General features: G+C 44.3%; 2 protein-coding genes across 2 annotated transcripts in view; one reads left to right on the top strand and one right to left on the bottom strand.

Annotated features, from left to right (window-relative positions):
- Window positions 1-17,268, top strand: part of LOC115328407 — a 33,251-nt gene that overhangs the window by 1,443 nt on the left and 14,540 nt on the right. The gene's annotated exons all lie outside the window — the stretch shown is intronic.
- On the bottom strand, window positions 417-17,244 carry LOC115328413 (cytochrome P450 4c3-like). The gene is made up of 12 exons (XM_029989608.4): window positions 17,091-17,244; window positions 12,897-13,171; window positions 12,051-12,163; window positions 11,852-11,937; window positions 10,554-10,747; window positions 9,679-9,748; window positions 9,121-9,247; window positions 8,596-8,793; window positions 3,279-3,452; window positions 3,114-3,180; window positions 775-954; window positions 417-705 (listed from the first exon to the last, which is right to left on the bottom strand). Coding segments are annotated over exons 1-12 (1,662 nt in total). The 5' UTR covers window positions 17,093-17,244; the 3' UTR covers window positions 417-529.

The following is a 17,268-nucleotide window of genomic DNA, read 5'->3' as shown; positions in this document are numbered from 1 at the left end:
GGTATGCCCCTCCTCTGTACCCTCCCCTCCTCCTAACTCTCCACCTCCTCGTCCTCCTCCTTTCGCTTCTGCTCCTCCCCTCCCCCTCCTCTTCCCTCCTCCCCCTCCCCCTCCCGTCCTCCTGCTGAATTTGTTCATGGGTAACGTGACACGAAGTCGTGCGTCGCTTTCCTCGCTAAATTTAGCGTGGAAACTGAATTGGTGCTGAGGTCACGTGGCGTCAATATCCCCTCTAAATTTAGGTTTCCCCGCTAAATTTAGCGGTAAAACTGTCGTCACATGGCCTCAACACAAATTCAGTTTCCGCGGTAAATTTAGCAGGGAGGCTGTGACGTCTCATAATGCAACGCACGCAGTTACGCCGACGCCGACGGCGATGCCGATGCTGCTCAATCCGGAAACGGCCGCATAAGAGCTGCGCTCGAAAGAGGAAATATATATATTTTTTTAGGTTAATATTAACAGCGTGACACTGAGCTACATAGAGCATCAACCGTGATCATGATTTTGTTTGCCCACTGATAGCCATTCAAGTACTTTTCGGAGATGACCTGAGGAGGAACTTGATTCGGAGGCCATTTTTAGGCCTGAGAACCATTTCGGCGACTAAACAGACTTGATCTCTGTGGTCAAGGGATTGAAGCTTGTATCGCCGCAGGATGTTGGCAATGACGATCTTCTCCTCGGACATCGCAAACCTCTGACCTGTGAATAAAACATAAAATTATGTTGAGAAGTGTTTGCTCATGATGCGGAACAGAGTAACGACCTTACCGATGCAGTTTCGAGGACCTGCCGAGAAAGGGACGTAGGCGAAAGGATGCCTTCCCTTCGAATTCTCGGGAAGAAACCTGTCTGGGCAAAACTCTTCAGGCTTTGGGAACACTTTGAGATCCCGATGCAAAAAGTAGTTCGACACTTGAACTACTGTTTCTTTGGGGAGCATCGTGCCACCTTTTGAGAATTGAAGGCGTTTTACAAATTAGTACACAGGTTCAACTTACTTCAAAATGCAGTATCGACTTAAAGAAGCCGGCGGAATCAAACACAGGCTTTAAGACTGGCGACTTCTAGTCATTCGGTGGTTAAATTCTCGTAATTTTAACTTTACAAACACGAAGATCTCATGTCCTCACTGTTTAATAAACTGCTCAAACTGCGTAGTTTATAAAAAAAATACTTCAGGTGTAGTTCAAGAGCTTACTTTATCGCCCGATGCGCTAACATTCTTAGCTAGAATTAAGAAGAAAAGAATCATGCAGCTTTATTTAGACACTAAGTTTTTAATATTTCGAGGAACAAAAAACAAATGGCAGAAGTCATTCGGGAGTGACACTGGAGGTAGTTGTATATTATCACTTCCGCACTATTGAGAAGCAAACTGCAACAGCCATTTTAAACACAAAAGATCTGCTTATACGAGATGTTTGTCAGCAGTGACACCGTTATGAAAAGGGTAATTGCTAAAATACAGTAATTGAATTACGGTAATTGAATTACTTTCTCTGTAATTTGTAATTGTGAGTAATTACTTTCGGCTAAAATGAATTGTAATTGTAATTTAATTACTTTCTAGCATCAGTAATTGCAGAATTTCAGGCACAATTACAATTACTTTCGCGAGACTTTGCGGCGCCGACGGAACCTCTCTGAAAGCCTCAGCGCTCGCGCAAGCGGCTTAGCGCTCGGTGACACACTCGGACTCATAGACAACCACACACACGCACGCAAGATAGAAATAGCGTCGCACTGTTTGTTAATTTGTTGCTTACACTGCGGGCTGAGAGACAATCACCTTTGCAGCCTACATCGACAACACCGTGTCGCACCGTCTGCGGTGTGAGCAGGAAACAATAAATAGTCTAAACATGCCAAAATATCGAAAGAAACAAAATCCAGCTTCAGCTTTCAGCCGAGGTTGGTAATTTTAATTGTCTATGAAGTTATGTGTATTTGTTTTGCCAGTTTTCTTTTACGCTCCTCTTCCAGTACTGTCCCATTTTTGTTTGTATTTTCAAGTTTATTTGCTGTTGGTTTGACTTCGGATTTATTTACATAAGCATGTTGGAGAATGGTCCCTAAATGTGAATATTGTCACCATTGCTTCGGGAGCCCCGATTCGGTTCTTATATATTACTCTGAGCCATTATAATTTCGACTCAATGTAAACAATTGCCAATAACATGGAACGTTTGTACACTAATGTGGTCATAGTAGCACGTGTGGAATGTAGTTTTACATTAACACTTCAAATATTCAGATACGACTAATTTTTTGCATTTTTATTTGGCTGGATAATAAAAGTGTGTCAACTCAATTTTCTTTAGCGATCTGGCGTCTTCGAGTAAATTAACTTTAATTATTTATTTAAAATATCATAATGTAGGACTTTGTTACTCCAAACTGTCAAGTTCTATCATTAATTTAACAAAATTCACAAAAGGAAAGTAGAATACGTGACATTTATGCAGCGATGATTAAGCCTCCTAATACATTGGACGAGGAATGAACAAATACACTGGATTGTAAACAACTCGTTTAAAGCTATACGGCCCAAGTGGGGTCGCTGTGAAACATGAGTAATTACAAAATGATTGCATTACTTCTTAAAAGTAATTTGTAATTGCATTGAATTACTTTTCATATAGTAGTAATTCATTGTAGTTAAACTACTTTTGGAGTGAAGTAGATGTAATTGTAATTAAATCACATTTTGGAGGTAATCAAAGCGTCCAAGGTAGTTTACAGGACAAACGCTTCAAACCTGGCAGACGTTTTGTTAGACTTTTCGAACTAGACGTCTAGATACCTTGTTCGAGAAGACTCACAAAAGAACTGCCAAAATTATTATTATTTTTTTTTTTTTTTTTTTTACAGCGGAGGTGTTTTCCCAGGACCGTGTCCCCCGCAAAGAAATGAAGACACCGAACTCTGGACACCTGTTGCCATCTATGCGCGACGGCGGCAAGCAACGTATCTGGTTGCCGCTGTCGCTCATAGATGGCGGCAGCCTTTCCACTCTGGCTTTTTTTTTTTTTTTTTTTCTCTAAACTACCTCGAACGCTGCCTGCCTACTAAGGGCAGTATTGCTTGAATATCATGTGGTAACTCACAGAGTTCAAAAGGTTCCTCACAAAGCCTTGAGTAGAATGGCACAGAAGGGTAGATTCGTTGTGACTCCTAAGTATACAAAAAATAAACTTTTATGCACACTTCATGGCACTTAGAAGACTATGATCACGGACCAGCAGTTTGGTTGAAACGAAAATATCAGTAACCTTTATCACGCATTCCAGATAGCGCATCTCTTTCATGTCTTCGTGGTTGACGTGCCGCTCTGTGTCGTCCCCGAAGATGGAATCCAGTTCGTCGTGTATTTTCTGCTGCGCTTCAGGGCTGTGGCCTATCAGAAACAGCGCCCAGCTTATGCCCATGGCGGTTGTGTCGTGACCCTGAAAGCGAACATAGAATGAACCAAATTTGCCGCAGTCATGTTTGACGTCGTGATGTTTTCCTTCTTCCGGATTTGAGGAACAGGCCTTCTCGGAGTTGTCGAAAAGGGAACGTGTACACAATGCTGTCGGTGTTTTAAAACGACTTAATACAACCCGCATCAAACGCCTGCATCCACCCAACAAAATATGGCACAAACTACGTACAAAACAGCAAGGTTGAACCGACGGCGTCTAGTGGAAAGAGGTCTATACTCTGTTTCACCTTATGATGTACCGCAGGAAAGGCTACAAGTGCGAGTTCCTTGCTCTGGGGCACATCTCGGCGACACAAGCTCTCGTGCATTAAGGGCAGCTGCCAAAGCTGTGAGCTCGCGCTTCTAGCCTTCGCTGGGGTACAACATAAGGTGAAACGGAGTATAGTAAGCTGGATATTTATGCGAAGGAAGATTCGAGGCAAAACGCTATACATGTCTTCCACGTGACATCATCGTATCCTGCTGGTGGTATATTCCTTCTTGTTCTTGCCAAAAAAGACTAATTCGATGGTGAAAAATTGCAAAATGCGCGCTGTTAAAAGTGTAGGCTCAGCAGTAAGATCACCATAATGGTCGCTAATGTAACGCCAGTTCAAGCCGCGGATCGGTATTGTCTCGCAGGTCCGTCGGGGTGAAGAACGCAAAGCACCTAACCGGATTCTTGAAATGAAAGACCGTGCAAACAGCAAGCTTTGTGGATTTTTTTGTTTCTAAGTTACTGATCATTGAAGCGACCGAGGCCAAAACTGACGTTTCTTACACCTGTCGGGGATCGCATGTTTGACAGCACACTATTTTTTCACATCTCACACTGCTGAACCAGAACTCATCTGTGACGCTCGCGGAATAAATTTAATTACGCCTAATTAGTTAGGAAAAATTGTATTGTATTTCGGCATATTAAAAAAAGATTTGGACCATATTCCGCTGATGTTTTATGGCAAAATTTGGCAAGCTCTTACGGTGTAAACTATTTAAGATTCTGTAAGAACCTTGATATCACCAGAAATTCCATACGGATTTGATATCGTATATATAGAGTCTGTATTATACTTTTGAGTATACGAATGTCTCGAAAACCTAGAAAATTCTACTAAAATATTAAGGTGGGCTCCTTGGTTCAACATACTGAAATTATAAAACGCAACGGACAGACAGGGACATGAAGTAGAGAGAAATAGCGCTGTCCTGTTTACTTCATGACCGTGGTTGTCCCTTGCGCTTTATAATTTCAGCACCTAAGAAATTCGAAATCGATTCTTTCAAAAGCCCAATTTTTTAATCACCTTATTTTTCAATTAGTATATATATATAAAGTAATGAAGTCGCACTTCGAAACGTTGCTGGAGTTGTGAAGCATTTAGTGAGTCGACGTTTCGGCCTGAGACAGGCCTTCTTCAAGACTGGTAGCCAGAATCGGTTAAAGTTGTTTTCGGTTTCCACACCCGGGCCACGCCACCTGTCAGATCACGTGTACAAATGCCCAAGTAAAAGAGCCCAAGTAAAAAATGAAAGCCGTTTACAATTCCCTGTAACGCCGGTTAGGGCGGAGCTCTTGAGGAGGAAGATGGAAGCGTACTGAGGGATAGGTGACTCCTTGAGGTCACGTGACCTCAAGGGGGTCACGTGACTTCAGGGGGTCACGTGACCTAAGGGGTCACGTGATCTCAGGGTTCACGTGACCTCGGGGGCTCACGTGACCTCGGGGGTCACGTGACCTGAAGGGGTCACATGACCTTAGGGGGTCACGTGATCTCAAGGGGGTCACGTGACTTCAGGGGGGTCACGTGACCTCAAGGGGTCACGTGACTTCTGGGGGTCACGTGACCTCAAGGGGTTCACGTGACCTCGGGGGGTCACGTGACCTAGGGGTGTCACGTGACCTGGGTGGGTCACGTGACCCCCTTAGGTCACGTGACCCCCTTAGGTCACGTGACCCCAGAAGTCACGTGACCTCGGGGGGGTCACGTGACCTAGGGGCGTCACGTGACCTGGGTGAGTCACGTGACCTCGGGGGGGGGTCACGTGACCTCGCGGTTACGCCGACGCCGCTCAAGCCGGAAACGGGCCCCTAAGAGCTGCGCTCTAAAAAAAACGCTGCTGTACCCCCCCCCCCCCCCCCCCCCCCCCCGCTCTCCACGCACGGCCGCAGCAGACGCCGCCAGTCATCGGAGCCAACCAAAGTCCACGTCAGGTTCCGTGACCCCAGGAACGTCACGTGCGGAAGGCGCAGTATCGTTCACAGAGTTGGATCGGTTCAGATGGCCAGCAACGCACGCCGCGGAAGGACGCAAAGCCAAACAAAGCACAGTCAACAAAGAAGAAAGGAATTAAATAAGCGCACACAGTAAATAACGCCGAAAACGCACGGAGGAAACCCCTGCATAGAAAAAGAAAAGGTGAAATAAGCGCACACAATAAATCAACGCCAACGCGCATAGACAAATCCCCTGAATTAAAAAAATGACTGAAAAAAGCGCACACAGTAAATCAAGCAAACGCTCTTCCAAAGCGCATAAACAAATCCCCTGCAAAAAAAAAAATCGTAAATATAACAGTGTTAACCACAGTCCCAAAACATTCAACAAGGAGCAACAGGTGGAAGATGCCTGTTGAAGGTCATGACCCGTTGACTCATCGACAGGTTATACAGGAAGGTACGCGGAAAAATTCAAGGGTTGAACGAATGGGATTGAATTAGCTACACCCACTCCGCTACAGGGCGATTTTTTAGATTTTAAATTTTGAGTAACTATGTGTAAAACATAGTTACTCAAAATCTGAAATTACCTTTCTAGAAACAAGAGTGCTAATTAATGACTCTAAATTGGCTACTCAACTGTACCGAAAAGCTACGGATCGTCAGAAATACTTGCACTACGACAGCTGCCACCCACGGCACTGCAAAAATAGCATACTTTATAGTCAGGCTCATAGGTATAAACGTACATGTTCAAACAACGACGAATTTTAAAACAAACACCGATCAATTACCCAAATTCCCGAGAGAACAGAAATACCCGGAAAAGATCATAGATGATGCGATCAATAAGGCACAGGTCCTTGATCGTGACCTCTTGTTGAGCGAACGGAGCCCTCAGACAGAGGAGCGGTGGGCGAACCTCGTACTCACTTTCAACAATAATCTCCGAATGTCGCACCCATATTAAGAAAACATTTTAACATTTTACAACAGAGTGAACGCCTCGCAAGGATTATCCCTTCCGTTCCCCGAGTAGTCTACAGACGCTCACGCAATCTTAGGGACGCCATAGTTAGGTCTAAGACAACCTACACTGGAAGTACTGGCAGTCGCCCTTGTGGAAGAACAAATTGCGAGGTGTGTCAACACGTGACACATAAAACCACGGTAGGGAGTACAAATTCCAATTTCACCTCCATTATCCACGGAAACTTAATAAACTGCGGCACAAGTAATGTGATATACCTCCTCACATGTGGCACCTGCGGTAAGCAGTACGTGGTCCAAACCAGCACACCTTTCTGATTGAGGTTTAACAATCACAGGGCGCATGTAAATTCATTTTCCCAAACTCCCCCTTTCAAAACATATGGCTTTACCCAAACACACGTTTGACAAACTGGACTTTACATTTTTACAATCCAATTTCAAAAGCAACCGTGATCGCGAGCCCCAGAGAGATTCGTATCTTATTTACAAATCTAATTCAATCCTGGCCAGTATTTATGGAGATCCAGGTATAATGTCATCTATGCATGCAATCTACCTTGATCGCCCTGTAGCGGAGTGATTGTAGCTAATTCAATCCTATTCGTTCAACCCTTGAATTTTTCCGTGTACCTTTCTGTATAACCTGCCGATGAGCCAACGGGTCATGACCTTCAACAGGCATCTCCCACCTGTTGCTCCTTGTTGAATGTTTGGGACTGTGGTTAACACTGTTATACTTACGATTTTTTTTTTTGCAGGGGATTTGTTTATGCGCTTTGGAAGAGCGTTTGCTTGATTTACTGTGTGCGCTTTTTTCAGTCATTTTTTTTTAATTCAGGGCATTTGTCTATGCGCGTTGGCGTTGATTTACTGTGTGCGCTTATTTCACCTTTTCTTTTTCTATGCAGGGGTTTTTTCTATGCGTTTTTGGCGTTATTTACTGTGCGCGCTTATTTAATTCCTCTTTCTTTTTTTGACTATGTTTTGTTTGGCTTTGCGTCCTTCCGCGGCGTGCATTGCTGGCCATCTGGGCCGATCCAACTCTGTGAACGTTACTGCGCCTTCTTCACGTGACGTTCCTGGGGTCACGGAATCTGACGTGGACTTTGGTTGGCTCCGATGACTGGCGGTTTTTGAAATATTGGTTAATTCAAATGTATGTAGCAAATGTTTTCTTTTACATACAATATTAAATTTAAAACGAATAAAAAGGACTAAGTTTAGGCTTTCTTACGATATCAAGTTAATTAAAGTATCTTAAGTAGGTAACGCTTAAAAAAATGCCAAACGCTGCCAAAAATAACGAAAGAAACACAGTTCGACATTAAAAAGAGGAAGGTATTCCAAAATATAAAAAAAAAACTTATTTCAATAGCACAACAAAAATACTTTGAAATTGTCGCCAAAGACTCTTGGTGCAATAGTTTTATAAGTGACAAGACAGCGAGTGGTCAAACATGCCCTCTCTGACTAGCTGAAGAAACGTCAGTTTTCGCCTCGGCCGCTTCAATAACCAATAACATGAAAGAAAAAAAAAAATCCGCCAAACTTGCCGTTTACACTGTATTTTATTTCAAGAATGCTGCCGAAACATTAATTGTTTTAATCAAAATTAAAAAAAAAATGTTTAGAAAACCGTGCTTGAGTTGAGATGAAAACACCCATATGCTCATATTCAGAGCGCTGTTGGTTGCCTTATGATTGTTACATCAAACTTCAATGAAATACCGTAAAATCCCGAAAGAACGCCCACCTCCCAACATCAACCACCTCAAAATATTTTCCTTTTATCTATTCACCGTGAGCGGGCAGTCAGTCTAGAGATTGCGGTAAACATTACGTAGGATCTCTGCTCGCCAAAGCCCGTCACACACGTTATTCCGGGACGAAAAGACATGCCACGACAACTTGCCGCAAACATGAACGTGTCCACCTCTTCCCGGATGTCTTCCTCCGTGATGTTTTTGGGGTCTTTGAAGTGTTCAAGAAGAAGTAAGTCGAGGAAAGGCATTTTCATTTTCTTATAATTAGACCCATTCTCATCCTCGTTGCCAAGAATGGAGCCGGTGTCAATAGTGGCCATCATGTCTTTTTTTCGTTCTCCAATTACCTGTAATAACAACGCGGGACTCCGATGAAGCTAAAAATCTAGACTGGGGCGGGCGGTTATTCTTCCCGCACTGAATAAAGAGACACGGTTATTTGAAGGAGAACTATAATCAATGCGCCATCTCTAATTTATTAATCAATCAACAACGAAGATAAAAGTATCCCCTGCGGCAAACGTGTTACGTTAATATCGAGAATTTATTTTGCAGTCTGATCATCGCTTAGACTGAGCAGAAGCCGCTCACGGCAACGGCACCCCAGCTTTAATATTTAAGGTAGAAATGATCCATAAAATAACGTAGGTAGTGATATAGTTTATGGAACTCACCTTTCTCGTGAATGCGTGCAGTACACTGAGGCAGTGATTATACTGTTTTCCCATTGCGGTCATCCTAAAGAAACCTTCGTAATTTGCAAACGGCGTTATCGTCCTTTCCAAGAACAGCTCGCTCAACCTGAAGTAGGAGGCATTGCTTGCTATATTTTCCCATTGATAGTACGGCCTGTACATGGAAATCAGTTTTCTGGAAGCGTATTACTTATATCTCCTCTAAAAGTCATTGAAGATGATCACGAAACATGGGTGGCAAGTTTGTCTGAAGCAGAAATATTAAGGTTACTGAGGCGTAATGAATATCTAGCAAAGGCACGATAGAAGGTAAAAAAAAAAAGAAGAAAGAAAGCGACATTGACGCCTGAGGCATTAGTGCCAACATGTTGGCACTTTAGCAGCTTTCGTCAGTTTTATCTTATTTCTTCGTCCTGTTTTACAGTTTTCTATGGTAATGGTTCACCAAATCGTCTGCCTTATTTCGTACGATCTAGTCTCCACTCCAATCCGGAAGATTTTCTTTGAAGCATGAAATTGACATGAAACACAACGTACTGAATGAGAGCTTTCACGTAAGCCGAGTCCTCATTGTTTTGAGCGTTAAGAGATTTTCCCATGATGGTTTCTGAAAGGTGGAAATACATTAGGTACATGTTTGTACGACCTAAAAAATAACATACACGGAATGTGCAAGCATTTTTACTGATATATACTAACTTGAGATTGCACCAAGTTGTTATTTCTATTTTAATTTCACAGAAAACAGAGAGGCGCAGAACATTAATTTTTCTTTATCGAGTTGTACAATTCATAACACATTTCTTCCCAAAATCTTCTAGACCTATCAAAAATAGAAAATATTACGTAGCAACCAATACATGTAATTGACGCTGAAATTTTATATGACAGTTAAACTGTTAATCAGCGGAGCTAGAAACGATCGCCCAAAACGTATGCCAGCAGGGATGACCCTTCCTCAACAAAAATGAATCTGTTTGTTAAATCCGAGTTTCTAAAAACGAGTGCGGAGTTTGAACGCAGCGACTCTCAGTACTTAGTTTTCATCAACTTTATCGCAGCGAAGTCAAGTTAATCCTCATTAATTCAAGCTCCTGAGCTTCTTCGGGACCCCCGCTGAATTTGTCGCGACCTCCGTTTAGGGTCGCAAATAATAGTTCGAGAAACACTGGCCTAACACATTATCATAAACCAAGAATCGCCATGCTCGCTTTCCTGTTCTTGGATTCAAAGGCTCTCATCAAAACCACCAGTGAGATGGAAAGCGCTGATTTGGCCAACAACGCGAATCATTATGCCTGATGCCTGCCCAAAGCCTCTCTGAGTAAAACTCATAAAATCACAAATGGCTTCTTCACATTAACTGTGTCGCGCAGTGTACATCTAAGGAACAAATCCATCAAAGGCCTTACCACAGACTATGTCTAGGGTGCAGAGAGTAACTTTGGGGACAATGTCAACCCCATTGTGGTCAAGTGACTTCTTTCCCAAGATATCCGCAAGAACCATAGACTGGGTGTTGATTGCAGAAGTGAAATCTTCCAGGATTCGGAAATGAAACGCTGGCGTAAAAAGCCGCCTTCGCGACCTCCACTTCTCTCCTGTACTGCTCGAGAAAAGCAAACATAACATAAGATAATTAATTACCGCTCACATTGTGTGGCAGAATATTGAATGTAACTGTTTGATGTGGGAGGTATACCACACGTGGAGTTGGTGTTTGACGGCAATGGAAGGAGTGGAGGTATAACTTAGGTACAACACTTTAACTTTAACAGTATGGGCTTTATTCACTGTACGCTGTCCCGCTCGGAGGCATAAAATAATTGAATCGTTTATACTCAGCCTATATTCAAGAATACCATATTACTTATAACGCAATAAACTGAGCTTACTTTTCGGCGTACGATTTTATTCTACTCTACTCTTCTTCTTAACTAAAAGTCTGATATAGGATATAGACGCTGCCTTGAATAAAACGCCTGTCAAAAATTAAGTTCACCACCGGGTCATAATCACCAATAATTATTTTACATATAAAATCATAGCAGCAATTGGACAAACCAAGACTTGCGCATGGACTACTTGGTACTGTCCGAACTTGAAAGCAAATTGGTTGAAAAACAATTACGAAGATGACTAACAAAAATACAAAGAGAGAAGTTCTTAAAATTAATAAATAAATCACGTCCATTTTATCGTATGTGGTTAGCATAATCCTATTACGGTACATTTAATTTTAATCAGTTATTCTAGAGCCAGGACAGTATGGCAACTTCGCAAATACATGACATGGATTAACGTGTATTGGCGTTCAAATCAGAGTTGGTTCCCCAACGTCATCGTAGCATATCAAGTAGAATCATGTGCGACTATAATGCATGGGCGTCAACTCAAGGTTTATTGTGCCACGAAAGCATGTACACCCGCCGGTAACATGAAGGTGAAAAACCTTACCTGGTTTCTTGCCCTAAAGCTATATTAACTCTCAACGTCTCAAATGGTACGTGGCTTAGGGTCGGAACTTTGCGTTCTAGCCCTCTTCTGGAACAGAGCTTGATCCAAAACTTGCAGGAGCGTCAAAAACAAGAGGACGGCTGTTCACCATCACATCGCTCGCGGGTGTACTTCTGACTTGAACGAAAATTAACATTACGCAGACGGCATTAACGCGCCCGTAAATGCGAACAAAATGCTACGATTTACACACCTTGTCAGTAAGCCGGTCCCCAGCCAACTATGCACAAAATTGTACACATACCCCTTTGTTAATATCTTGTTGCTTCGAAGCAGTTCCTAGGAGAAGAAGATATTTTAAATGTCATTTATCGTCGTGACGGTGAAAATAAAGGTTTTGTTATTATTTTGCTCAGTTGAATTCCGCATTAGAAAAAGGCTTGGGATCGTACCTCTACAAAGTCAGCTCTGTAGATTATAACGACCGGCTGGAGGCCAGCATACACTCTGTGCATGCCGTACCTTTGGAAGCAGGCGTGGAACCCACACAGTGCGCTGAAGGCCACTGAAAGTAACCCAAACTGAAGTTCGAATACCATTTGAACGAGCCGGTCAGTTAATATTTGATAACTACACCTTACGACTATGACGCTAAGATTGCAATCTTCATTAATATTACACCCCGATAAAGAAGCCTTTGGCTTAATGGCGTTCAGGGCGAATTTATACCTATGTCACATTCGTATCAGTAGGTCCGTGTAGCAGCGATAACGTTCAAGTTCAGTTGATCGTTTTCTAGTGTCACACACATAAGACTGCCTACGTGCTTATTACATTATTGACCATTCTATACCTTGAGAAATGAGTTCTTGCGTTTGCTTTCGCATAGAAAATTCCGTGAGTTGATCACTGCAATCTATAGAAGAGGTTCGCAAAATAACGACGTCCTCATTCTCCGAACTTCTTTTATAAATTCCAATGATTGACTCTCCATGTTCCATGTGAAAGCCAGCGGGCGCGCTGGCTTTCACATGGAACATCCCTCAAGGTATAGAATAGGGAGCAATGTAAGGAACACTTAAGGAGTTTTAGTGTGTGGTACTTTTAAACAAATGAATTATAGTAAATAATTATTACTGTCACTGTAAAACAAAATATTGTGTGAACACTACGAATCCAAATGTGGGCAGGAATTCCGAGCAGATTACCAAAGCCTATATGGCATTTCATCGCATATCTACCACGGCACAGGGAAGCTGGCTGATTCGGGCATACAAGACAATAAAAAGTGATATTACATGGGCCAAATCCCGCCGGATTTTCAGGCTGGGAGCATGCTTTGAAAAGTATGTAGTGACTCAGGAACGGCAGCATCTCCCTTCTTCCAGGCAAGTGCTCCAGTTGTTTTAACGTCCTTCGCTGTATCCACCAGGCGATCGAAAGGAAACCCACCAGAAGTAGAGCAAAGGATGCGCACATCCAAACACTCCATTTTAGGGTCAAGCACAACAGACCGAGCACAAGGTCTGTAGGTGACGACTTGGCGAGTTCCTGTAGCGTCCATTCGAACATCCTGTTTGGAAGAAAACGTAGGTACTTCTATATAAAAGAGAGAAAAAAAAGAAGACAAAAGTGTATACAAACGCTAACCCTGTGATTCTTTGCATACTCATAAAACGCACAAAAATAAGAATATGCTGCTAAATGTACGTGCGTGTAGTCTTCGATATTGGCAAATTCTGCTAAATCGACGGCACTTAACGGCTAAAACTGAAAGCTATAGCGGCAGGTTTGCTCGCCAGCTTTCTCGAGCGAATCAGATATTCGGAGGTTTTAAAAAATGAAAGCCGTTTACAACTCCCTGTGACGCCGAATTAGAGCGCAGCTCTTGATAAGGAGGAGGGAAGGGTACTGAGGGTCACGTGACCTCGGGGGGGGGGGGGGGGGGAGTCACGTGACCTCGGGGAGGGTCACATGACCTCGGGGGGGGGGGGGGGTCATGTCACCCCAAGGAGGTGGTCACGTGACCTCGGGGGGGGGGGGGGGGTCACGTGACCCCCTCCTCGAGGTCACCGAAGGTACCCGAGGTCCTCCCGAGGTCCTCCCGAAGGAACCCGAGGTCCTCCCGAAGTCCTCCCGAAGGAACCCGAGGTTCTTCCGAGGTCCTCCCGAAGGAACCCGAGGTCTTCCCGAAAGAACCCGAGGTCCTCCGAGGTCCACGCGAAGGAACTCGAGGTCCTCCCGAAGGAACCCGAGGTTCTTCCGAGGTCCTCCCGAAAAAACCCGAGGTCCTTCGGGAGGACCTCGGGTTCCTTCGGGAAAATGTACCCATAATGCACCGCGCGGTTACGCCGACGGCGACGGCAACGCCGACGCCGACGCCGACGCCGCTCAAGCCGGAAACGGGCGCCTAAGAGCTGCGCTCTAAAACACGCGATGAAAATAGCCAATACTCTCTCGCGGTTTTTCGGAGACTGCTTGGGGGCTCCGTGCCGCGCGCAGTTCCGGATATATAGTTTTTCTAGATTCGATATGACGAGCGATTGCTGTCCGGCGTAGAAACCGTGTAACTAGGATATCGGTTGCATGTTAAAATATATCTTCACTCTAAGAAGTCTGGAACATCTGCTCTTCCACAAAGCACTTAAGAAAGCCAAACGCAGCAACCTATAAGGGGGCAGCTTAGCCAATGACGAGACAAAAAGTATGCTTAGACATAAAAAAATCGTGAATTTGGGCATGACGCTTCCCCATGCTGGGTACCACAGCACAAACTAGTTTGCTGAGAAGCAAAATAGTTTGCGTTGTTGCACTTAGCTTGGTGCAACGTCATACTTGAGACCGCATCAAAGACTTTTTTTAAACGTTTAACATTTTTTGCCTAGGCATTTCGTGAAGCCTGGAAAGAAGCGTGGCCGCGACGCTCCACACTGAGTGGTTGACGCGTGGGAGAGGAGGAGTGAGGTGCTCGGGACGCTGATTGGTTAACGGGGAGCTCAAGTGACCAGAGGGGTAGGCGAGGAGGAGCTCGACCACATGTGCGCACTGAGGGAGAGGAGCTCGCGAGTATGGAAGGCTTTGTAAGATTATAATGCAATTAAATGCAAAGGTGCAAGCAAGCTGGACAAGAATGACGAACATAATCCTTGGAGAAGAGGAACAAGAGGGACAATGGATCATAACCTTAAATTGCAAGCTTCACCCCTGTTGGTGTTAGACTGGTGGCAGCTGATAAAACCCGTTTGCTCTACTGACATCTAACCCGTGGTTAGCTCAGTTGGTAGAGCACTGTAATGGAGAGGTCCCGGGTTCGATACCCGGACCAAGCGGATTTTTTCAGTCGCGCACCAGTCACTTAACTGCGTTTGGAGATTTGTGTTTGTCCTTTGTCCCTCTTGTTCCCCTTCTCAAGGGATTATTTTCGTCACTCTGGAAGATCGCCAGGTTTATTTAGCTCGATTAGCGGTAGTATCGCTTTATTCTAGGAACAACCACCGAGTGTGCACAAGGTACTCGTTAAACTATCTGATGAAGAGTGCCGATAACGTAGGCGTCTAGCTTCGGGAAACTCAGAGTTCGTGATGCTAGTAGAACGCTTCACGTACGCGACTGGCGACAGATTTGCGATACATTTTTTTAGGTCTAGATGTATAGTTTCAGCATCGCCACTCGCCCAGCTGCCCCTGCATGTTGCAGCGATTGGTTCTTCCATGGCACTTTGAGGGAAAGTAGATGCTTCAGGTTCCTGAGAATGTATGATACGACGTCAAGTTCGTCTCGTCTTTTCGGACGTTTTACGTTTGCTTTTTTATGTTTACCCTCGAGATGCGCCCGTGTTGCTTTTGTTCTCCCCCGGACCTCAACCAACCAGTCACGGCGCTTGCTTGGCAACTTCGTCACCGCGCGTTCCCTGCGAGTTCTCTACGCTGCCCTTTGATTGGTGTTCCTCTCCCTGCGCTTCGATGCGCCAAGGACACATTTTCGAACACTTGCGCGCCGTATAGTAAAGAAACGCAGGTTGTACACTCTAAAAAAAAGTATGTGCCTCTACTTTCTCGCACAACACTCGGAAAGCGAATCACCGCAACTTACGGAAGCAGCTCAGCGAATGACGATGTCGAAACATATGTTTAGATTAAAAACGCAGTCTGAGTTGTGACATTAAGCAATGCAAGCGTGACGTTTTGCATTGCTTAATGTCACAGCTCAGACTGCGTTTTTTTGTTCTTAACGTATGTTTCGGCATCGTCATTCGCTGAGCTGCCTCCGTAAGTTGCGGGGATTGGCTCTCCGAGTGTTGTGCGAGAAAGTAAACGCACAGACTCTTTTTAGAGTGATAGCGACACCTCTCATTATCGCTTGGCAGCAAATGCGATTGTGACATTAGATAATAAAATTGCCGAAGAAGGGATTTTTGTTTTGTATGCTGTTATGTTATCATTGAAAAGGGCAGCCATCCAAAGAAGCGGTTGAATTTGCTCTTGCGCAGGGCAGGGCTTGCTGGGCAGGGCTTGCTCTTGCGCAGGGCAGGGCTTGCTGGGACGACATTGCAGTCTTACGGGATGTGCACGCCACAAATTGCTTGGAAGACCCAGCAAGGTCGGCAACAATCGCCGGCAGCTTGCTCCTTCAAATGCGCGAGCGTTTCTCGGCCACGGAACGGTGCGCGACGGTCAGTTCACGATACCCCTCTTGCCGAGATATGCAATCAGACACACGTGTGCGAAGGTCATTACACAAAACCCCTCTTGTCTATTCAAGGCAAGCGGACACGACCGGCAAAATTGAACCAAAAACGCTGTTTTTTTCTTTTTTTTTTTTTCTTTTCCAAGTACAGAATTTGGTGAATGAAATAAAAACTGCCATTGTATCTTGGTGGCGTTGTTGCAAGCACGCGCTTAGGATTTTTGCGTTGCTGCGGAGAAACGCTATTCTAAAACTCTTGCGTAGCAGGCGCTACATTGAGCGCTTGCGTGGGCTAAAATTGCGTGCGTTATTCTAAAACTCCCCATTATACAATGACAACTTATAAAAACAGGGGTGCGGCTTCTAACGTTCACGATCCTTGCTTTGTCATTCGTTATTTGGCATTGTTATCTGCTAATGCTGCAGACTCATTCCCTACAAAGTGATAATAAGTTGCTCCCGGCTTTTTTTTTTTGTTTTTTTTTTTTACTAAGTTGAGGGTACTGCTAGTTTCCTTTGTGAATTTAAGAAGGGGCTTAAGCGCCGTTCACACTCTTGCGACCTAGTAATTAAGACCGAGAGAGACCAGACCGGTTTTTAAGCCTTTTGCGACTTCTTAGGACCGGATGCGCTGCAGCGGAGCTGATCCTAAGAGATCGCAATAGGCTTAAAAACCGGTATGGTTTCTCTCGGTCTTACTCGATCGCAAGAGTGTGAACGGGTCTTAAATATTTTCATTCTTACGCTTATAGACCGGGCATGCAGCATGCCTCCATGTCTAAGAAAGGGAATAATTAAACACTCACATTTCGCTTCAGTTGTTTCCTATTCGAAGGAAGCTTGTAGACGTTCTTCAGTTTTGTTTCATTCGGTCGATTTTCGCACAAAAGACGCCGGTAAAAACTGCGATTTAGCAGCATACAACAGCGATCAAATCTCGACTTAGCCGCTCGGAGTGCCCCGGAAACCTATAGACAATGAGGC

Source organism: Ixodes scapularis, unplaced genomic scaffold (genome assembly GCF_016920785.2).
Source record: "Ixodes scapularis isolate PalLabHiFi unplaced genomic scaffold, ASM1692078v2 PGA_scaffold3__209_contigs__length_174095766, whole genome shotgun sequence".
Lineage (NCBI taxonomy): Eukaryota > Metazoa > Arthropoda > Arachnida > Ixodida > Ixodidae > Ixodes > Ixodes scapularis.
Note: the sequence above shows the minus strand (reverse complement) of the source record. Positions and strands in the feature narration are given on the sequence as shown.